The following is a 24,344-nucleotide window of genomic DNA, read 5'->3' on the forward strand; positions in this document are numbered from 1 at the left end:
AGCAGGCACTTATTTTGACAAAACACGTGATGCACACGGTTCACATGACGCAACAAACACATATTTTGAAAACACACGACACTCCGAACACTTATTTTGAATTTGCGCCCCTCGGAAGACCAGTCACGAGCTGCCACTTATCAGCATCAGAATTGTAAAATTCCTTGTTGCGCTTTTTTAAAGTTTAATCAATTTGAAATTATAATTCATTTTAACATTCATGACAAGTGATGAGTTGTTTTAAATTATAAAAAGAAAGTTGAAATAACTTATTTTATGAGTTGCTTTAACTTAAAAAAAATTAGTTGGTTGAAATTACTTATAAATTGAAGTTGATTAAACGAACAAAATTAAGTGCAATAAAAGTGCATAATTTTGACAATTAGATGTAAATCCAATGTCTGACAGACAGTAAAATGACTAAACATGATTCACTTTTATTGTGACGTTGTGTGGCGTGCTGCAGTCTTATCTGATTTCAGATCTGCAGTCTTGTCAATATTTTTCAAGTACTTCAAAGGGTGTATTCATAAATATAATATACAGTAAATATATATTTAGTTTCACCAATTTTTTTTGGCACTCATTTGCTGTAATTACATTTGTGTTATATCGGCTAGTCCAAGCTGCCAAGCTGCTTTCTCAATATCAATATCAACATAAACCCAATCGGTGGACTACTATTTAGCTTTGCTTTTGTAAATATGATACTTTTATTTTCTCTGAAGTGGTTAAGAGGATAACACTGAGATCAGAAATTACTCTATGTTATTCTCACAGGATTAATGTTTAGTATTGTGCAGTAGACTTAAATTGCATGTGCAGTAAGTCCAAAATGTTTTACTTTGACTCTAAATCAGTAGTACAACTCTACAGGTCTGTAAAAAAATTGCTCTGAATATTGCAAAACTATTTATATTAAACTGGGTCCCTCGGGCACTCTCAAAGCTGTTTTCCTGTTAAAAGTATTATCTGTTATTTTAGAGAGGAGATTTTTCTAGGACACCATGCAATAATAACTTCTTTAAAAAATGTATGAAATTAATTGCACCGCAATGGAGTAAGTACCATATAGAAAACTATTACCAGAAGGGATCTGGGGCTCATCTTAGCCCTAAAATTTGGTCGGTCTGTCTGACTGAAATGGATTTGGTTTATGGTGTAATCATAAGACACCATTATGAAAGTATGTGTTTAGATGCAAAGATACCACTGAAAATGGAATGTAGGGAGTATTATTGAATTATCGCCAGATGTGCTATGTCTGTATAGACATGATGTCTGGAGACTCGACAGAGCAAGAGAAAGAGTGTATGCACTTGCACAGGTCAGCATCTGCTCAAAAAAACATCTGTTATGAAGGCAACGCCCGTTTTGAAAGTCCCACACAAGCACACAAGCCCGGGTGGTAACTTATCTGGGCCTTCAGCATAAATAATTTTAAAAAATATGGACGTAGTGTCTGTGACGTCACCCATAGGTTTGTTAAGAGCTTTTTTGAAGCAAATAGTAGGGGGTGCCTGCCGTCGCCATCTTGGCCTCGCATCACTCGCAAAATGGGTAAAGAGGCAGGCCGTGGGTGAAGCTGAGGTGGCTGGTTGCTGAAATCACGCCCACCTAGCTTCACAGTAGTGACAGCAGTGGCAGTTCACCCGTCACTCAGTCACTGCAGAACTTTAAGGCTTAATTTAATTTAAACGGATGAGTTACAAAAACAATTCACCCCCCTCAAAATAGCTATGTAGACCAAACTTTTTTTGTACCAGGCTGTAAACATATTATTTTCTAACTGTAAAATAAGGCATTTTAACATGAGGGTCTAAGGGACTTGACTCCCTTGTGGAGCCAACCTCTAGTGGCCATTCGATGAACTGCAGTTTAAAGGGGGTCGCACACCAGACAAGAAGCGTTGCGTTGCGCCATGAATCTAAAAACATAACACATTATTTTTTATTAATGTACGCACACCGGCGGCGCCTGATGCCAGCTGTCCGCTGTGACTCTGGACGCTGCTCAAATCCCTGTCGCACCACTGAACTCACATAGTTTAACAGTAAATAACATAATATTTGTCCCAAATTTATAGCAATTAAAGGGATATGAATGTGTTGAAGCATCGAAAATACATTTCTCTGTTGTGACTAAAGTCACGTGACTGCAATGACGCGACTGACGTGTTATCTGGTGCTCTGTTTTTTTTTTTTGTGCGCCCGGGCTTCGTTTACAGTCTGAGGGAGACGTATGATGGAAGTTTGAAAAAAAAACTTCGCAAACATGTCTGAGGATAACACGTCATATGCGTCACTGCAGTCACGTGACTTTAGTCTCGCGCATGCGCGTCACAACAGATGCAGAAGAAAAGACAATGCTGAATAAAGTCGTAGTTTTTTTTATTTTTGGACCAAAATGTATTTTGGATGCTTCAACACTTTCTAACTGACCCACTGATGTCACATGGACTACTTTGATGATGTTTTTATTACCTTTCTGGACATGAACAGTATACTGTACGTAGATTTTCAAAGAAGGGTCAACAAGATCTCGGACTAAATCTAAAACATCTTAAACTGTTTTCCGAAGATGAACAAAGGTCTTACGAGTTTGGAACGACATGAGGGTGAGTCAATAATGACATTATTTTCATTTTGGGGTGAACTATCCCTTTAACATTGGCTGCTAACGTATATTTAGCATTTTGAAGTAGACGCTATCTGCTTGCGCTATTTTATGTGCACGTCCGATGTGCGATACCTCCAAGTTGTCCTAGACGCGATGCAGCGTTTCTCGTTCGCTGTGCGACCCCCTTAAGTCACTTCCATATTGGCTTCATCAGAGAGATTGGAAGCTAACTTCTCAGTTTTGATACAAACACTGAGAATTCGCTGTGATAGTTTTAAACCCTGCAATCTGAACAGACCTAGAGGGCGGGTCGTGCATGCTTTAAAATAGTATGCATTAAGAAAAGTGCTATAGAAATGAAACTGGTGGCGACTGTGTTTGAGGGGCGGACAGCTACAGTACAGTACGCATATGGAAGCTTTGGAAATATTGCATGTAAAACCGTTATGCAAATGCCTTTTAAATTAGAGAGCAATGGTGAGGGTGAAAATCATAGAGTGGGACAGATTCTTAAGAGATGAATACTGACAGAAGAAAGCGGGCGATACAGATACAGAGGATGGATAAAAGGATAATTGGGCTGGTGGCAGGGGAGAAAATATAAAGGGATCAGGGAAGAGAAAGCTATTGAAGAGCATTGAGCAGAGGAGGAGAACCCAGCACAGAAAACCCCTAATGGATTAATGAATAGTGTGTAAATGAATCAAGCCACTTTGAAAATATAAAATAAGTGGTTGAAAATGGAAAGAGCAGGTGATGGTGATTGAAGGCTTGGAGGAGGATGAGATGGCCATTGTTTATCCAGAAGATGTGCTTTATCGCTTACCAGAACAGGAGCCTTAGCCAAGAACTCACATTTGTGTAACGTTTGGACTTTATCGGTTTTATCAGTAGAATTATAGGCTCTGTGTGCACATATAGCTCCTATGGAGATGCAAATGCAAACATAAATACCGATGACTCACACAGAATACATCTGCATCTTAACACCCCCACCGTCTCAACATCGCCTCCATTACGTTTAGGCATACCTAAAACTGTTACGATGTGAAGTGTCTCTGTTTTACACAAATGTTTGCAAACACCCAGAACAGATGTAGATGTGCATTGTGGGTAAACATAATGTGATTTAATGCGTCATCATTAAAGGCGGACTGCATGATTTTTGAAAAATGCTTTGAAAAAGGGAGTCGGAGCAAAGCACACTTGTAGCCAATAAGCAGTAAGGGGCGTGTCTACTAACCAACATCGTTGCCTGGGTTGTGTATGTGTGGGGCGGGTCTATTAAAAGAAGGTCCAAATTCTATTTGGTTAGGGGCGTGTTTGTTTAGGTGATTTCAAATGTCAACATTGGCTTTTATAGATCATGCACCCCACCTTTAATTATTGTGTTGTTGGTTTTTGAGGTACTAAAAGTCAAAGTTATTTTTCAATTGTTCAATTTTGAATTTGTTTTTAACCCGTTAACTGGTGCTGTTCCGTGACCGTGACACCTAAGTTTACTTCAATATTTTTCATGTAAATGTTAATCTATCATGACAAAATATATATTGTTGGAATGGTCTAAGAATGTAGTTTTCATATTTTAAAACCTTTTAGCAGTAATAATAATGCAGTGACTGTAATTTATTCATTTGTGACAAGAGTATGCAGCAAACCTCACAGCAAACCAACACAAACCTTGTTTTTTGATAAAGTTTTTTGATAGTTTTATGTATTAAAGGTGCGGTGTGTAAATTTAGTGGCGATGTTGCAAATTGCAACCAATCGTTCAGTCCACTGCTCTTACCTCGCTTTTGAAATGCATGGAGAAGCTACAGGAGCCGCCACCGGAAGACATGTCATCGACGGAGACAAATTAGTAAAAAAGTTTGTCCGTTAAGGGCTTATTTAGAAAAATGCCGGCACAAAATGGCGACTTCCACATTAATTTGATCCTCGGTGTATGTAGATAAAAACATCTCATTCTAAGGTAATAAAAACATAATGGTTCATTATTAAAAGGTCTTTATACACCCCTGATAATATAGTTTTGTATATTATTTAGCATTTCTGAGATCCTTTTAAGAATTACACACTGCACCTTTAAAAAAATAATACTATATTGCATTTTTTACTTATTGCAAATAAATGTAAACTGCTATAAAAAAATATTTTCACCTCCAGACACTTCCGTAAAAAACGTTGAAGTGTTTTCTTTCAAAAAAGACCAAAATTAGGCTTCTTGACCAAAAAAATGTCAGAATTATATTAATTTGAAGGTGTACATCACCTTTTCAACACCCCCCACTCAAAATTGCTGCACCAGTTAAAGGGTTAAATTTTGTGTGCCTTATTGGCATGGGGCAGGCTTCTATATTGAATTGCCAAAGCTTACAAGTGAAAGAGAATGGTATAAAATAAAATGGACAATTTTAATTAGAGAAGTATGCATTCATTTTTACAAAACCATTTGCATCGAGACAACATAAATAATTTTTGTTGGCAATAACTGGATACAGAAATACATCACCGGGAAGTGTTTTATCCGTAAGCAATCGTTTTATAAAACATCTATCCATGTACTTTTAGTGTTTGACTAAATAAAAAAAAATGTAAAAGTCCCAAGACTTCCTCTGTTTAATTCTGCTTGTTGAACTTTAATTTTTTGGATGTCAAATAAAATGCAGTAAAATAAAAAGAGTGCTCTCTCTCTCTCTCTCTCTCTCTCTCTCTCTCCCCCTCTCTACTTTAAAACAAGATCCCCGTCAGGACCCGAGCATCTGGAATAATACTCACTCCCACCTCTTTCCCTTCAGCTCCTTTCCACACGTCCTCACTATATCTCTCTCTTCATCCCGTAACAGATTTCTGTGGTCATGTAGCCCTATCGACCACAGGTTGCTGCCCATCAAATGGTGCCACGCTGGCGGGCACACACGGGGTATGCAGATGGGGGGGCACGACACGCACTGTTTTTCTCCACATCGCTTAAAGCCCGCCACAGGTGCAGGGCTCAAACATGTGCATTCAATTGAACCGAGGTTTAGCCGAATGACTCACTGTGTCGTGCCACTGGTTTGCCAAGTGAATTGTTTGTACAGTTGCAAACAATCCTTGGAAAAAAATTTAAGTGCTGAGATTCGTGATGTCATGCGGAGGGTAAATTCTTTAAGTGCATATGATTTATGTGATGAATTACTTCTTATGTTATGTTGTTTCTTGTAGGACGAATGCCGTAACTATATGAGGGTCCTGCTCAGCCGGCAGAGCGGATTGTTTATTTGTGGGACCAACGCCTTTAATCCTTTATGTGCCAACTACACCGTGAGTACTGCATACTTGACCAAGCATATATCACACACAAAACCATAAACCCTAATTTTCCCTGCACTGAACAGTATGTGTTATATACATATAAATCATGCAGCTTGTTGAGGAGTGGTGTGCTATTACATTTCTGATTAGATTTATAATTTACAATTCAAAAATGTGCCAAAAAATTCTTATGGATTCTTATTGAACTCTTTGGTTTAGACTAGTAAGCAAATACTCAGAACATCCTAACAAGACTTTAGCAACACAGGCCCCATCTGGAATATGCAAGCATTGTGGTGGTGAGTTTGGCATTGACCATCACAAATGAAAATCTGCTTTTTAATTATTTGATCATATGGCTCATGGCCCACACTGATTTTGGTTCATTCTTCCTAGCTTGCCTGTCTTATAAAACGTCACCGTCCCTGCTTGCAGTATTACTTTATCCCCCAACACGCTTTATCCAAATTGAAAACCGTCCCCTGCTGTTTGTTTTTACTCTTTCTCCACCTGTCTGGCACTACTTCCCGAAAGCTTTTTGTCATGTCCCCAAGACCACAGAGCTGTTATTTATCAGAATCTGAGTGTGTGTGTCGCTTTCCATCCATCTGGTCAATGACTCTATCGCCCCCAGTGTACATGAGTCACGTTAATGGAGGGTTTTATCCACTAGAGTACCACCTACAGAATCAACTTCAATATCGCCTCCATTACGTTGCACCTGAGCGCCGCTCGCCTGTCTCGCCCATCAGATCCGCCCATTTTAAACCAATCACGCTAATGATATACAACCTGCTGGATAAACCAGAAAAACACGTAATTACGAATCATCCGCTCTGTTGGATCCAGTATACGGCAGCTTTGCTCTTTTAGGACGCCACACTGTGATATGCACATGCTTTAAGGACGTATCGAGGGAATTGAGAAGTTTGTGTATGCAAAAGTCTCGAGGATGTGAAGAAACTCGGTCTGTCAGATCTGAACACGCCGTTGCAGATCTGAGTAGTGAAAAATATTACCGCACACCTGTAATGCAACATTACACCTGTCAAGAGTTTAAGAAGCTCTCTGGAGACAGAAACTGCGTATGGGTTTATTTATAGTGCATTTTAATGGTTTGAGGGTAATTTGTTATTGTTTTGCTTTAACAGTAATTGGGTGATTCTCACGAAATCCAGACTTAGAAGGTGTCCAGCATCAGATTTTTTTTAAAAAGCCCTTAAAGCCAATTTTTGTGCACATATAAGATTAAGGTCTCAACTTACTATAACCGCTATTTTTAGAGGATTTAAAAAACTTTTTTAGATTATTATTATAAAAAATTATCATTACCGCAACATGATATTACATTAAAGGTATTGCGGAGGATTTTCTTTTTCTGGGTAGATCATCAAGATTATTGGTCCTAGTTGTCAATCAGGAGTGTTACGCAATTGCATTTTTTTAAAAGTGGAGAAGGCGGTTCTTTTCTAAAATTCGGGAAAATCCTCTGCTACACCTTCGAATATATGCATTAACAAACTCATGTTTCAGTAATGAGAACTAAAAAGTTGTCTAGGTACTATGACAAACAAACAACAAACAATTTCAACTTTTATCTAGAGAAGAAAATAAGAACTACTTACCTGGTAGCTATCTTGAGTGTCACAGTCAATTATGTCCCTTCCAAAATTTTTTTTTTTTTTGAAAATGTTAGTTCCTTGAGGGCTTAAACAATGATTAAAAATTGTTGCGGAGGATGAGAAAATTGGTCATGGACACATTTTATATTCCTTATTATTGTCTTTACATTTACCAATGATCACCAAATACCACATGTTTCTTTACTGTAAATGTTTAGAGTATAACATGCACTGAAGCTTTTTATTTTTAGATTTTTTTATTATAAATATTTCCATGTCAAAGAACCCAAATCCAGTCATGGACACGTTGCGGTAATGACAATTTTTAAATGTGAAAAAAATTGGTTTGTATGATGTCATTTGAAATCATGTGCAAAATAGTACGTGAAGAGATGTTTGTAACTGTTTGCTACTTATTTTGCTACTCTTAATTTGCATGTACTTTTTTTATTAAAATGTTTCATGACACCTCATAAGTCTCATTTCGCGAGAATCACCCAATTGTACTTTAAAAATGTTCTCTCTTACAGATTCATTTATCTGTTTTTGTTGTCTACACACTTTCTTGGGTCTAAGCAAGGTTGCGTTTTGGCTTCAAATAATGAATGTATATTTTTCCTCTCTGTGTGTTTGTGTGTGTCAGGGAGACACACTAGAGATGATTGGTGAAACTGTCAGTGGGATGGCCAGATGCCCATATGATCCCAAACATGCCAACGTGGCCCTGTTTGCAGGTGAGACTGCAACTATCCATCCATCTCTACTCCTATTTGTTCTTTGGCTTTCTTTAGTATGACCTGTTTTTCCAATAGCTATAGTGTTTTTGTAAAGGGTTTGCTGGCAATATAAAATTAAGGAACAGTGAAAATTGCAGTGATTTTATTGCATTGGCCATTAAATGGGCATTAGACTTGCAGTGTGGAAATGTTTGGACTGAGATGTTTTAATAGCATTATCGATTTAAACTTCAGTTGCAAAAATGGAATTAGAAATGTTAAGTCCAATTCATTTGCATGAATGATTTGAATGTGTCTCGTTCAATTAACTGAATCAATACACATAGCATCTTGCATTAAACTCACTAAAATAACTCTTCTTAGCCAATATACATACATTTCAATGCATACATTTTTTTTAATGTACTGTATCTTCTGTAAGGCAGAAAATATTGCGGTTATTTTTCCCCTAGCTATGGCCATGACCACAACTTATCTCTGCATATTAAATAAATATATAAATAGACCAGTTCATTACATTTCCCGGCTGTTATTCTTTCACATAATTACTTGCGCAGTATGTGAATGAACAATATTTATGTCTTTTGCTTACTTAAATCATGTACATATGTTGTCCAGCACGTTCTCTGCACAGCGTTATAGTTAAACTACCAGCTTGGACGAACTAAAAGGAAATTACATCTTTTTTAATTTACGAAGATGCATTGCACTGACAGAAGTATATTGAGACCATATTTTTAGTCTGATGGAAAAAGTGAGAATGATGCTCTGTTGCATAACGTAGTGAGATTTAATATATCTACATGGATTTGCAAAAGGTGGGGTGCTTTGTATGATACCTTGTTTTAGACAAATAAAAAAAATTAAAGAAGTCAGCTTAAGTTTGGAGAAGGCAATCCCAGAATGCATTGTGTCATGAAGATCTAACTTAAAAGTGGCAATCAGGGTGATTAGAAATATCAGTCCAATGCTGCATTTTTACTGTCTAGGTCACTCACTAGGTTATGTTTATGCTTATGTTTTTTTTTTTTTTTTTTGCAGACAGGAATCTCTTCACTGCAACAGTGACTGATTTCCTGGCTATTGATGCTGTGATATACAGGAGTTTGGGGGACAATCTTGCTCTGAGAACTGTAAAACACGACTCCAAATGGTTTCGAGGTACTAAAGACATTAGATGACAGGATAGATTGCCATTTCAGCACAAGGGACACTCCACTTTTTTTGAAAATATGCTTATTTTCCAGCTCCCCGAGAGTTAAACATTTGATTTTTACTGTTTTGGAATCCATTCCAGCCCCCTTGGTAACTTTCAAAAGCAGGGGACTATTTTCGGGCAGTGCGTTATATCACCACGCCTGCTGCAGCCATGTTACGGCAGCAAAGCCCTTGATTATTACGCCAGAATGAGTGTTTAGTTCGTAGCCATATCTGCATAGAAAATTGCAACTTTTAATTTTACATCAGTGTTAGTACACAATGTAACTACAGAAGATTCAAGTTTAAGTAGGAAAGATATCGAAACTCTTTGGTTATTTTTTAGCGTGATGCTAACGGTCTAATCAGATTCAATGGAATGTGCTAAGCTATGCTAAAAGTGGTACCGCCAGACCCGGAGATCAGCTGAATGGATTCCAAAACGGTAAAAATCAAATGTTTCACTCTAGATGAGCTGGAAAATGAGCATATTTTCAAAACAAAGTGAAGTGTCCCTTTTAATGATATTTGTGTGCATGCATTATGTGAGAAAGATAGAAAGAGCTGTTTTTGCACTTTAATGTCATTGTTGTTAGAAGGATCTTGTTTACATTCGCATCACTGTCAGGGTCGATAGCTATGTAAGGATCTGCATCTGAGTCAGCAGCCAACAGCAGTCAAACCCCCCCCCCCCCCTCCACGGACCGTTCACTTCCCATCATCCTTTGCTGCTTTACCCTGATGTGATCTTTCGCTGATGCAGCAGTTTGAATAAAACACTGTCCTTATTCAAACTCCTCTACTGTCTCCCTCCTGCTGTCCTGGGGCACTTCTTTTCCTAAAACAGCCCCTCTTTTCTTTTCTTTTTTTTTGGCATCTGTCCCCTGAGAAGCGAGTGGATATGTTGAAGGCAGCCTATCAGAAATTTGTAGTTTATTTAGATCTACACTGATAAAAAGCATGTTGACAGAGAGAGTATTGTATCCTGATACTGTATAAAAAGAATATGAACTATTCATGGTTTGGTCCTCTTTTTTAGAGCCGTACTTTGTGAGCGCTGTGGAATGGGGGCCGCATGTCTACTTCTTTTTCAGAGAGATGGCCATGGAGTTCAACTACCTGGAGAAGGTGAGAGGCATTTTGCAATCGGTCAGACAAACAAATGATCCTGCCCAAACCGAGCCCGTGTTCTGTCAGAAAAAGCAATGTTTCAAAAGCACCTCAGTGTTTACATTTTTTAGGGAGTCAGCTGACAAGCAGCTTATATATAGGTTTCTGCACTGTAAGCTGGGCTAGATTTCTTAGATATAAAATTCATATTAAATCGAGCTCCGTGTTGCATATAAACAGCTGTTGGGTTTATTATTACAGTACATCCCCTTAGGAGTTTTAGGAAGTTGCTGCCTAAATAAAACATAGCTTACATCCCCTAAGCTATAAAATAGTACCTCTGAGATAGGAGCTGAGTTTATAGGAGTATGGAGAGGGGTGATGGACAGATCTTAGTAGGGCTGAGGTTTAATAGAGAGAGAGAGAGAGAGAGAGAGAGAGAGAGAGAGAGAGAGAGAGAGAGAGAGAGAGAGAGAGAGAGGGATGGAGGAAGAAAGAGAGGGTTGAGAGTCATCTGAAATTGTGTACAATATTTCCTGTCTTGCAATATTATTTCAAATGTCAATACCAACTACTGTATTTCAAGTCAGACAGCAGCATGACCTATTCAATGTTTATATGCTGCATATTTATTTTGATAATCATTCCCTCCAGTATAAGAGTTTCTCTCTGTTGTTGTTTTTCGAGGGCAAACAAATTATTCTCCGTCATATCATTTACAGAAAACTGAAAAAACACATTGACAAAATAACAAGGGTTCCTTTGAACTAAAAATTAGCAATGCAGAACATTTGCAGGAGCAGAATTTTGCGTGCGCAAGCATTTTCTGCTGCTGGACCTCGAGCAGAACAAAAACCCACTGTGCTTTGCATTTGCACTTCTGAAATCGCTCGGAGGACCCATTTTTAACCATTCTGACATTTTTCTTCATTAATTGCTTATATTAACTTCAAACCGGCTGTTTTCAAGATCCACAAAGGGTAACCGCTGATACCACTTGCATTTATAAGAGATTCATAATTAATATCTTAAATATAATAGATAATGCTTTCACCGTTGAATTATTTTAGAGAAAAAAAATGTTTTGATTGGAAAAATGAAATGTTTTCCTTCTATGTGTGTGTGTGTGTGTGTGTGTGTGTGTGTGTGTGCACATAAGGTGGTGGTGTCCCGTGTGGCACGCGTGTGTAAAAACGATCAGGGCGGATCACAGCGCGTGCTAGAGAAGCAGTGGACGTCATTCCTGAAGGCTCGGCTGAACTGCTCCATCCCCGGAGATTCACACTTCTACTTCAACCTCCTGCATTCCACGAGTCCCATCATTCGTATGCACGGCAGGGATATCATCCTCGCTGTCTTCTCAACGCCATCCAACAGGTACACGAAGGCCTTTTTGAAATGCTACAAGCACGAATTTAAGACACCGGAGATCTGCAGCAGTAAAAACACGAGAAATAACCAGTCTTGTCTAAGCGTTGAGATATCTGATGTTGTACACAGAAATGAAAAGGGCTGGCTAAAATATGCTGCTTAGAAACACTGCTGTAAACACAACTTTATTTCTGAGGAAGAACTAGTTGCAGTGTTTGCATAGTTGTTGCCAATAAATCGTTTAAAAACTTGGGTTTGTTTGGAGCGCTTGGCATCGTACAATATATTGAATATTTTATCAAGTAAACACATTATATATCAATCAGATAACCTTTACCTGTCCAAATGGGCAACTCTTTTCCAGAATAAGCTGCAATGTGCTCCGAATTTTATACCAATAGTTAAGAACCACCCAATTTCAACTAGACGACGTATCCCTTGAGAAGATCTCCCAAATATAGCTCATTAGCAGCCTCATTGATAGACAGTCGAGCTGAAAATATAACGCAGCCTGATGGTGCCAGCGGAGCGTTGGGAAATGGGTACATGCGCTCTGGGTTTAGGTCGTCGTCATCCTGGGGGTTTTGGGTAAGGAGGAACTGAATATAGAGCACTGGTGCGACTCCATTGGGATTATTATTGCAGGTTTCAATGGTTGAAGAAAGGAGGTGTGAAAGATAGAGATGGATGGATGAATGTGGATAGGTGTACGCATGCTTGACAGCCTGTCACCAATACATCACACTCAGAGAAGAAAGCAACAATGAAACATATATTTTTGGGATCAGGAAGCAAGTGCATGTTTTGACAGAGTTTGCTGGAAATAATTACAGGAAGGAACGTGAGAACAGAGAAGAGGGAAAACTGAAGGATAGGAGGAAAATGATGCTGAAAGGCTTGAGATGGAAAAGTAATGACTGTTAGAAAGAAAACAAGAAGGATATTGTTATTGCTTTTTTACGGTGTAGTGTACAGTATATTGTATTGTGAATTATAAGCATTACTGGTAATTACTGATAATTATCTCACCACCATGTCATCAAAAATGTTGATGTCTTTCTTTGTTCAGTTGGGAATTTTTTTTTTTTTTTTTTTTTTTTTTGAGGAAAACGTTCCAGGATTTTTCTAATTTTAATGGACTTTAATGGACCCCAATACTTAACCGTTTTAATGCAGTTTAAAATTGAATCTTCAAAGGACTCTAAACGATCACAAACAAGGCATACAGGTCCCATCCAGCGAAACTATTGTCTTTTTTTTGGCAAGAAAAATAAAAAATATGCACTTTTAAACCACAACTTCTTGTCTTCCTCCAGTCCTGTGACGCGCCAGTGCGACCTCACGTAATACGCCATCATGTCAACAGGTCACGGATGACGAATGCGAAACTACGCCCCAGTGTTTACACGTGTGGAGAAAGAGGACCGTTCCGACGTTGTTATATGTCGAATGATACTAATTAATGTCTTGGTGTCAGTTTATTGTTTAAAATGGCCCGCAAATGTGCGTTTCATGTAACACATGGGGCCCTATTTTAACGATCTGAAACGCAAGTGCGAAGCACAAAGCGCAAGTGACTTGGGCGCTGTTGCTATTTTCCCGACGGGAGAAATAACTCTTGCGCCAGGCGCAAATCAATAAGGGGTTGGTCTAAAGTAGGTTCATTATTCATAGGTGTGGTTTGGGCGTAACGTCAAATAAACCAATCAGAACGCTATGCAACATTCCCTTTAAACGCAAGGGCGCAAGTTCCATGGCGGGTTGCTATTATTATGATGGATTTACCAGGCGCACGCCAGGAGCGGTTCACAGCCGAGGAGACCCACGTTCTTGTAATAGCAGTCAAAGACAGAGAAGTTGTTTTGTATGGGGATAGGAGCCCAAATCAGCGTAGGTTAAACAGGCGTGAGAGGAAATAGCCACAATTGTCTCATCAGCTGGCATCCCCATCGTTGCGCTACCAAGCGCTACAATGATGTCAGGACAGGAGACGGGGGAATCCCAAGCTTGCCAGCATAAATCGGGCACGCCGTGTAACGGGAGGTGGATCTGCCTCTACACATGACCTGACGCCAGCAGAGGACATCACTGCGTCCACCCTCACCGCTGAAAGGGTTTGGGGGCTTTGAAATCGGACCCAAGAAACACAAGCAAGGTCCATCCCCAAAGTACACTTACAAATCAAGTTCATATACATTAAAGGTATAGCGGAGGATTTTCTCGAATTTTAGAAAAGAACCGCCTTCACTTTTTTAAAAAATGCAATTGCGCAACACTCCTGATTGACAACTAGGAGAACCAATAGGCTTGATGATCCACCCGGAAAAACAAAATCCTCCGCAATACCTTTAAGGTTTCTTATGAAAACATTTAATTATTATTTACATAAAACGTAATACAGCCACACAACGAACTTATGAAAATATTTTAATCGTTATTTGCATGAGAATTTTTTAACGCAGCCACACAATAAATAAAAACTATCACCACAATGCTCCCCACAATGATTTCCCTTATCTCATGTGTTAATATTTTTTATTGTAACAATTTATGATTTGCAAAAATAACTGTTGCATCTGTGTAGATTAGATAAGCAAAGTGTGTGCGCGTTGTGCACGCTATACATTATGGTCAAGCATGCGCCCTTAAAATAGCATAATGAACCACGCGCAACGCGCCACTGACTTTAGACTACTTTTTTTTGGTCAGTGGCGCAATTGTTTTTTGAAACTGCAAAATAGCATCAGGGATGGTTTGCGCAGGAACACGCCACCTTTTTTGCGCTGAACCGCCCAGGGAGCGCAAGTTCATTCCCTAGTTGGCCGACGTGCGTCTGTGGAGGGAAAAACCCGTTGTGCGCCGGTGCAAAATACGAATGATAGATGCGTCACTGACAAAGTCAATTGTGCTGGGTGCAAGATAGGGCCCATGACCTTTCGACGTCTTTACACAATTATGAGAGGCCGCGCTGGCGCGTCACAGGACCGGAGGAAGACGAAAAGTTGAGGTTTAAAAGTGCATATTTTTTATTTTTCTTGCCAAAAATGACAATTGTTTCGCTAGATAAGACTTTTATGCCTCGTTTGGGACCGTTTAGAGTCCTTTAAAACTGAATTGAAACTGTAATTTTAAATTGCATTAAAACTGTTAAGTGTTGGGGTCCATTAAAGTCCATTAAAATGAGAAAAATCCTGAAATGTTTTCTTTAAAAAAAACATAATTTCTTTTCGACTGAACAAAGAAAGACATCAACATTTTGGATGACACGGTGGTGAGTAAATTTTCTGGATTTAAAAAAAAAAAATGGACTAACCCTTTAATATAGTATCAAGAAGAGAAATATAAATAGAAAATGGTTGCTGTATGTATGTGATTACGGTCTGGGAGTGTGTGTGCATAATGTGTGCACGAGCGTACGTGATGAATAATATTTATGTGAGACCTGGAAGAATCTCTGATGATGAAAACAGGCCAGGACTCCCAGCATGCAAATTGTGCATGTGTGTATTTGTGTATGAGTGTCAGAGCAGGGGTCAACCCTTAGCAAATGCCAACTCTAATAACATCTCAGTCTGTTAATGGGTGCTGTGAGCAGGGCCGGTTTTTGCTATGGGCAATGTGAGTGGCGAACGCCCAGGGCGCAATCTATGTGAGGGCGCACGAGCGCATTAAAAAAAAAAAAAACATCAAAGCGTTTTTTTAGACTAACGCTCATTTCCATGTCAAGTTAGTGCTGAGAGTCATATACACAGGTTGTGTGCGTGTCAGAAGAGCCACGGGAGAAAGGGGCGGGCCAACTTGCGACTGCAAATCGCTTCGCTCGCACTTTTAGGGGGCGAGTCGAGGGATAGACTGATCCCAGGCCAGAGGCCACATAGTCTCAGCCTCAGACGTCACGCCCACAAACTGTTGGTATTGAAGGTCTGGCTACGCGAGACTAGAGGCCACACAACACAAACTGCTGCGTCTGCTTCCAAATAAATTGTATTTTTCATTCCTAAAATTAACATAGACCCATATACACTACGTACATGTTATCAATTGGATTTTGTGAAAAAGAATATCTGTAGAGTCATCTACGTGACTCACGTCACGTGACACCGGTTGATTGACGGGCGAACGGATGTTGTTGTTGGCAAAATGTAATGCAAAGTTAATGATGTCGAGTCTTCATCATCATCATGCCATGGATCGAATTAAAAGACCAAAGAAGCCATAAGTTGCCCAGATCAGAAAAAGAAGAAAAGAAGATGAGGAAAAATTAGGTATGCCGATTTCTATAAGTGACGACGTGAGTGACAGTAGGAAATAGGCTAGTTATTTATATTAGCCTCGCCCTCTTGCTATATGTTGCTATTAGCCACAGAACACGACTGTTTTTTTTGGTTTTAGTTTTGCTGAACTACCAACTATTAGAATTGAGGCACCATGTCATGCAACTAAATTCACCCATAGGCAACACACAGTCTAGTTTATCTGTGCAAACTCACACAGACTTCTCTCTCTCTGACTGTAGTCTCTTTTTTATTGCTCAATAGATACAGCTATATGTGTTTCACTTTAAATAACTTCTAATATAAATTGGGACATGCCATTTTGTAAGCTACACAGTGCATAGCTTTTTAAATGGTACATAGGGTTGCCTAGTGTATGCTTGGGAGCATTTTGTTAACATCCTATAAACTAATACAAATATGTGTTATGGACATTTATAATTTGGGTAACTTGATGCATGTGTGATGTAAGTGTATCTAACTTCTGAAATATTTTGGAGTTAGAGCACCTGTTCACTGGCAAAAATGAGGAGTCAGCATACTTCCACAGCAGCCATGGCCAACAGACATGGTTGTGTAGGTCTGATGAGGAGTGTGTGCTGTGTGTGTGTGTGTGTGTGTGTGTGTTTGTTTATATACTGTATTATATTTATTTATCTTGTTTTTCTCTGCTATTGTTACCATTTTGTAATTTAAGATTATATAGTAATAAAATAATACATGTTGGTGGCGGGATTTGCAGGAGGTAAAAACAATTTTCTGGGGGCAGGCGAAGGGATGGTTCGCCCAGGAGCGTAAATCTAGCCAGGACCGCCACTGGCTGTGAGGGGTGGGCGAAGGAACAAATGAGAATTGTGTGTGTGTGTGTGTGTGTGTGTGTGTGTGTGTGTGTGTGTGTGTGTGTGTGTGTGGACAGTCACTCAAGAGACGAATGAATGAGGAAGTCAATAATAGGACACCATCTGCACCCCCACCACTCCTTTCAGTCCTTGATCAGAATTAAAGGGGTAGTTCACCCAAAATGTACCCTTTTTTTCGTCATGTAGTAGTAAAAGTAGAAATTCAGTTGATAGAGCAACATAAAAGTCATGGCACATACTGATCAAATATATGGCTTGAATGCACTGTAAGTCACTTTGTATAAAAGCATCTGCCAGATGCATAAATGTAAATGAATCCTCTACTGGCTATTTTTATACAGTATACATTACAGTAAATGGGCACTAAAGTGTTCACATTCCAAAAAAGGATGTTAAAACGCTAAGTAACATGAGTAATGTACACTGTGGGTGCTTAAATGATTTTTCAGCTTTGTGTTTTTGGGTAAACTGTCCCTTTAAAAAGACAGTTTCATCAGCTGCCTCTTATCTGCCAGTGTTCCTCTCCTCCCCTATTATCCTGAGGGCAGGCATCCGTGGCGGGCTCAGAGAGAGATGGATGGCATACACGAGCACCGAGCGGCTCTCTGTGATAAGAAGCCGGCGAGGTGCGGTGGCGGGGAGCTCCCAGCTGAACAAGCATTCCCGACTGCAGCTGCAGTCTTCTATAAACAGCGCAGGGGGCATCGCTTGCCTGCCGCGAGGATGTGTGGTCTGTTAAAGAGCTCTCAGACAAATTGCCTGGACTGGTTAGCCTGTGGCAGACACAGCAGCAGCAGGGGAGGACTATGGGAATGAGAGGAGGGAATGATGGGGATGTCGTGGAGAGGTATTATGGGAAGGATGGTAATCAAGTGTAGATCGCCTCAATAGACTTCTGTCTCAGTCTCAGTAGATCTCATTCTCAATAGACTACAGCTCGGGTCAACATTGTGTTTCACTTTAATATTTTTGTAAAATTGGGAACGTTCAGCTTTTGCGCCTAAAGAGTGCATATATGTACCTAATGGTACATAGGGTACTGCCTCAGTGATAGCTTGGGACCGTTTTGTGATGATAGTGTACAGGATTATTTTATTTTTATAAATATACGCCTAGTATCTTGAATATAAAATCAGAATGAATGCAGAATGGACTGCAGCCCTGTTCAATCTCCCCCAAAAACGATAGAGCAGCATCTCATTTGAGCTCCCGATGTTTCTAGGTGTGGGGCCGTTGCTCCAGGCAGGACAGGCGAAATGGAATAGAGTTGCTGTAAATGAGAGGCTGCAGGTGAGCGTAATTTTCCTCTTAGTGGATTCTTGGGGTTGCAGGAGGACGATGCAGAGTTCAGATTGAAGGAGGAAATGAAATGAAGCCAGACTCTGCTGGAGAAGCACACACTCAAGATTGAGCCAGCCGAGGGACTTTTAAAGAGGGACTGGTGATGGAGAGGGCTGATAAATGTTAATAGAGAGAACCAGGAGAGAGCAATAAAGAAGCATTTTGACAGAGATGAGATATGCAGACACACATTCTCACAGACAAACTTTTGGTTCAGATTAGCAAACCTTAGAAGTGCTACCAGAGATGAATAGGTGAGGTTTTCTTTAAAGTCAGTAACTTAAAGAAGTAGTTCACGAAAATAATTTAGTCACCCTCATGCCATCTGATATCCATATGACCTCCTTTCCTCAGCTGAACACACAAAAGATGTATATAATATTATGTAACATGGCAACGCTCCAATAAAAGCAAATCAATACAATCATCCAAGTGACTCAATAAAGATAAACAATGGCTTCTGAAGTGATATATATATATAAATAGTTTGGTTCCAAAATGCGATAAACACCATTTTGAAAATTAGTTACCGACAAAATCAGTATTGTATCTGGTCATTATTAAAGGAACAGTATGTAAGAAATGTATATCAATGAATCATAAAATGGCCCTGATATGTCACTAGACATTAAGGAATCCTTTTCATTTCAAATACTTATATTACTGACAACAGTGGTCTGGCCAGGATATTGCCATTTAAAAAGTGGAGTTGCAGCCCTCAACTGATGTTTATGTTGTCATGTTGTGTATTGGCCACCAGTTGTGTGATTGCAGTACCAGGTTTAGCCACAAGTTTTGTGACTGCAATATCAGTTTTGACCACAATCCTACATACTGTTTTTTTTTAAAAAAGTAAGTAATTTTAAGCAAAATTTCATGTCCGCCGTGTTATTCTGTCATTTTTGTTTATCCCTTTTTGCCAAAACGCGATATACGCCAGTCCTCCTTTTCTGCAGAATGCAATAAATCCGCTAAACAAATCACAGTGCACCATTCCACGCATTGTAAACAACAATGGCGGCGCGTTAAATACACAGAATCCTAATTTTCCTCATCTACTTTGTACTTTGTGATCAACAAACACAAAAACATAATATTTGATGGCATTGACAAACCTCTGGTGGTTTTCTGTGGCAGGTAAGAAACTTAAGCCATCAAAATCGAATAATTTACGCGAGAGGCACATGGGCAAAGGAAAAATGCCGGCTGTTGCTTGTTCTCACACGACAGCATCGAGCTTCTGTCATGCTAACACATTGACCCCAGGGGATCTTATGAAAAACTTTACATTATTTTACTCAAAGTCAACAAAAATCGAGCAGAACCCAAACATTTTGCAGCTGATTGCTGTCAAAAAAGATGACAAAGTGTTTTGATTAATGCCATTAATGTAAAAAAATTTTTTAATCGGTGTATACCACTAGTCAACTAAATGAAAATAACATGGCAAAGATGAATGCACATTTATATATTGATTCAATAGATTTATAGCATTTTGACACAAAACTTACGGATTTATTGCATTTTGCTGAAAAAATAATCAGTTTTATAGTAAATCTTTGAAAATCAAATTATGGATCTGAATTTTTGATGTTATTATACAACCCAATATCACGAAATTACGTGACTATTTCACATATGGACCAACGTGAAAATGCACGTTTTGCCACGTTTGAATGTGAGCATGTCACGTTTTCTGTTTGTGTCGCTGTCGCGTATTGGTTGCTCAACTTTTTTGAGTCACCTACCATTGTCGCTTCGGTTTAGGGTTAGATTTACATAAAATGACATCCTTACCTAAACAAACTCTAACCCCAACATCAGGGCGACAATTGGTTAAAGTTTAGAAAATACAATATAATGTATACATATAACGCAAGCACCAAATCTAACCCTAAACCGAAGCGACAATGGTTTGAAAATAGGACAAAAAAGTTGAGTAACCAATACGTGACAGTGACACAAACAGAAAAGCATGACATGCTCATGTTCAAACGCGGCAAACGTGACATTTTCACGTTGGTCCATACGTGAAATAGTAACGTAATTACGTGATATAGGGTTGTATTATAACCTAAAGATGCTATGTGAAAGTTTGTAACAGAAAATAGTGATTTTCATCTGCTGTAATTTTCTTGGTATAAAAAACACGTTATTGAAAACAATTGAGTCAAAATGAATTTATTGCGTTTTGGAACCATTAATCTCGTCATATATTAACCTCTATATACTCTGTATAAAATAGTGTAGATTATAATTATTTTAACAAATTTAGCACATTTTTAAGTGCGTGCAAAGAAGTTAAGATGCTTAAAAAAAACCAAATGAGTGCTAGCTGACTCTTCACTGTTAAATTTAATAGCCACAAAGCCAGTGATGTGTGATGACAATTAAAAGGAATGAGACCTCACTTCTCTCAGTCCTGAAGAGAGACACTCACCTGTCAGGCTTTTTATGGGCACTGCAGTGTGTCGGGTTGATGACATTTTTGAGTCTGAACCATCTCAAGCTGAGATGAGTCTAATGAGGACTGCAGGAGGCTTTGTCAGAAATGACTTGACTTGTGTTGTCACAGCGGTCAAGCTCCTGAATCCGTTGAGATTTTGGACAGCTTCATTGCTGTCATCCTCAACAGTTGTCTAGCCTATACTGTAGCCTCACACACACAAACCCAATGCGTGGTGAAATCGCTGTCCAGATGTGTCCCACGATGCCGTGGGAGACCGCAGCTACAGTAACCCTTGGTTACGTTCCTGAGGGTTCTGGACATTGGCATTAATCTCTTCCAAACCCAGCAGGCCGTGCTCCAACATGCCTACATAAACCCAGATCAGTGTTCGCAGTTACTGTGCCACTTGATTCTTGGCTTGCGCCATTGTTTTTCTGCAGCATGTGAAAACTAAAAAAAGTGGTGTTTGGTGAGTTTTGTAGACACAAAAGAGTTTTAGCTCCAGCATGATGATGTGCGATAAAGAGCAGGGGAGCTTTAAAGAGGAGGAGAGGACAAGAGCTGGCGTAGTCACCTGTGTCAGCGATGCATGAGAATACAGCTGTGGTTTCACTCCGAATGCCTGACAGCACCATGAATGCTGAGGAGGAAGAAAGAGAGATGGAGAGAGAAGATGTGGGTGTAAATGAAAACCACACTGAGCCACTCTATATGACTCTCTCTTCCTCTTAAACAGGTTTCTGTGATACTGAAAGCTGACAAATCACAGTACCTCAGGACAATTAGAGCTGAGAACTGAATGAAAGGAAGGTGTTTAAATGAGATTCCTGTTGTTTTCTTACAGTCTTAAAATAAAGGTATACATAAGTACCTCAAAGATACACAATATCTATCTGTACCTAAATGGTATAAATAAGGACTTTTTTAACTCTTTCCCCGCCAGCGTTTTTAAAAAAAAGTCGCCAGCCAGCGCCAGCATTTTTCATGATTTTCACAAAAGTTTAATGCCTTCCAGAAAATGTTCTTCTTTAAATATATAAACAAACAATATATCAGATGAAAGAACAGACCCTCTGCTTTCAAACAAAAAAAACCGTTTCATCCTACCTTCATTAGTTCTCTTGTAATTACCTCTCAAACCCAGATAGCAAAAAATATCCGCATGGCTTCTTTATGCTACCAGCCCCAAGCTGTCGGCTATAGGTGCGTCCCGCTGGCGGGGATGAAACTTTTGCCGCCGAATACGTCACTCTCATTTGTTGCGAGATGCCCCCAGCATGCAGCCGGCGGACCGATTGCTTAATTTATGCAAAAGCGGCTGCCGCGGCGGTCCGCCGTCAGACCTGTTTGCGATTACGCCCTTATGCCGCTTACTGCCGCCAGAGCACCGCCGGTGGTCAGCCGACTCATTGCTATCTGGGAACATGGGTAAGTGTCTTCAAAACATAACCCAATTTTGAGCAAAAAGCTGAGATAATTCCATTTTTGCGAAGGACTTTTGATAGAGATCGGATGCAGAGCGATCTTTAAAACATACACGGTGTTCTTTCTCTTTCACGTGAGGCGCTACTTCCGGGTTGTATAAGTTGCGGAAGTGCGCCACCTGGTGGATAATAGCGGTATTGCGGAAAGACGGAAAATCTCGTCATTGGTGAGGAAGCGTTTTCTCTTAATTGACGAGATATCTCGTCAATGGCGGTGAAAGAGTTAAAGGGTACCGAGCTAGGGACCATTTTTTTCTGTTTACAGAATATTAAAAGTTAAGAAATATTTGTTCTTTTGGAAACCTTTGACTTAAAACTTTCTTTGAAGTGCCAAACATTTCTTCTATGGCATCGCTGTTACCTCGTCAATTAAGTGAAAACGCTTCCCTGTCAATGACGAGAATTTCCGCAATACCGCTATTATGTACCAGGTTCGGCAACTTTTACAAGTAACGCCTCACGTGAAAGAGAAAGATCTCTGTGTATGTTTTAAAGATCTGATCTCTATGAAAAGTCCTTCACAAAAAAGGAAGTATCTCTGCTTTTTGCTCAAAATTTTGTGTTTTTGAAGAAACTTACCCATATTTGAGAGGTGATTAAAAGACAACTAATGACGGTAGGATGACATGTTTTTTTTTTTTTTTTGCTTGAAAGCAAAGGGTCTGATCTTTCAATTGATATATGGTATGTTTATATATTTAAAAGAGAACATTTTCTAGAAGGCATTAAACTTTTGTGAAAATCATGAAAAATGCTGGCGCTGTGTCTAGCAACTTTTTTTAAAAACGCTGGCGGGGAAAGAGTTAAGACAGAAGGCATAGAGCTTTGCATAATTTTATTTAAAAAGAGTCACCACAACTTCTGATATTTATCTTAACAATTTTAACAACTTAAAGGTATTGCGGAGGATTTTCTTTTTCCGGGTGGATCATCAAGACTATTGATCCTCCTAGTTGCCAATCAGGAGTGTTGCGCAATTGCATTTTTTTAAAAAAGGGAGAAGGCGGTTCTTTTCTAAAATTCGAGAAAATGCTCCGCTACACCTTTAAGATATTTTACAGATATTTGCTCATAAGCTTACCCACATTGTTTTAATATCATAGTGGGGGATATCTTTAAAACTTTTGTTCTGTCTATTGTTATTAAATTAGGCTAATAATGGGGCGGTTTCCTGGACAGAGCTTAAAGAGCACCAATGGTCCGATTTACGATTTTACATTTCCTTTGGTGTGTAGGTGTGTATTAGTACATATGCAAAAGGTACATACCCCAAAGTAAACAATGATGCGAGTTATCATCTCCAACGTAAATCTCTTTTCTTGGACTACAACAAACACACAGATTGTAGGCAACAGTTTAATTCCTAGGATTGGTGATGTAGACAAGACCGACATTATCATTATTCCTCCCGCTTTGACTCACAGCCTGTAAGTTAACTCCTGTTAGCAACCAAATCTTTCAAACATGGTAAGGAGCGTCACATTTTCGGCTGACGTCAGAGGTATTCAGCCCAATCACAATTTACAGATTAGCTGGCCAATCAGGGACACAGAGCTTTTCAAATCCATGCGTTTCAGGAAGAGAGTAAAATAGTGTTTTTTAACCATAAACCATGCGAACACACTGTATTATACCAAATACACAAAATAACATTGTTTTTAGCAATCAAATAGGTGCTCTTTGAGTCTAGTCTCATGTTTTTTGTAAGGCATGTTTGTAAAGACTACTTAAATGTCTCAGTATAACCAAAGGCCTAATTCTGGATTATTCTAAACGTGTCTTACTTATTGTAAAAACTTACCCCTTACGAAATCATAGTAGTTTGTTTGTTTTTACAACATTTAATTAAGAGGATGTGCTTGCTCGCATGTGCAATGATTTTTGGTGGTTTGCATGGTTGCTTAGATGTTGCTTACTAGCAAATCAAAATAGTATCCTGCATTTCCAACTTCTTGGTAAACAGCACTCTTCCAAAAGCCACAC

The 24,344-nt window shown here is 39.2% G+C and overlaps 1 protein-coding gene across 5 annotated transcripts in view; it reads left to right on the forward strand.

Annotated features, from left to right (window-relative positions):
• The window catches only part of sema6bb (sema domain, transmembrane domain (TM), and cytoplasmic domain, (semaphorin) 6Bb), a 161,041-nt gene that overhangs the window by 100,683 nt on the left and 36,014 nt on the right, over positions 1 to 24,344 (forward strand). For all 5 annotated transcript variants that reach the window (XM_073867958.1, XM_073867957.1, XM_055167388.2 and 2 more), the window contains 5 exons: positions 5,827 to 5,925; positions 8,182 to 8,272; positions 9,317 to 9,436; positions 10,512 to 10,600; positions 11,742 to 11,959. In XM_073867958.1, coding sequence (XP_073724059.1) covers positions 5,827 to 5,925; positions 8,182 to 8,272; positions 9,317 to 9,436; positions 10,512 to 10,600; positions 11,742 to 11,959 — 617 coding nt within the window. The remainder of the gene's footprint in view (positions 1 to 5,826; positions 5,926 to 8,181; positions 8,273 to 9,316; positions 9,437 to 10,511; positions 10,601 to 11,741; positions 11,960 to 24,344) is intronic.

Source organism: Misgurnus anguillicaudatus, chromosome 5 (assembly GCF_027580225.2).
Source record: "Misgurnus anguillicaudatus chromosome 5, ASM2758022v2, whole genome shotgun sequence".
Lineage (NCBI taxonomy): Eukaryota > Metazoa > Chordata > Actinopteri > Cypriniformes > Cobitidae > Misgurnus > Misgurnus anguillicaudatus.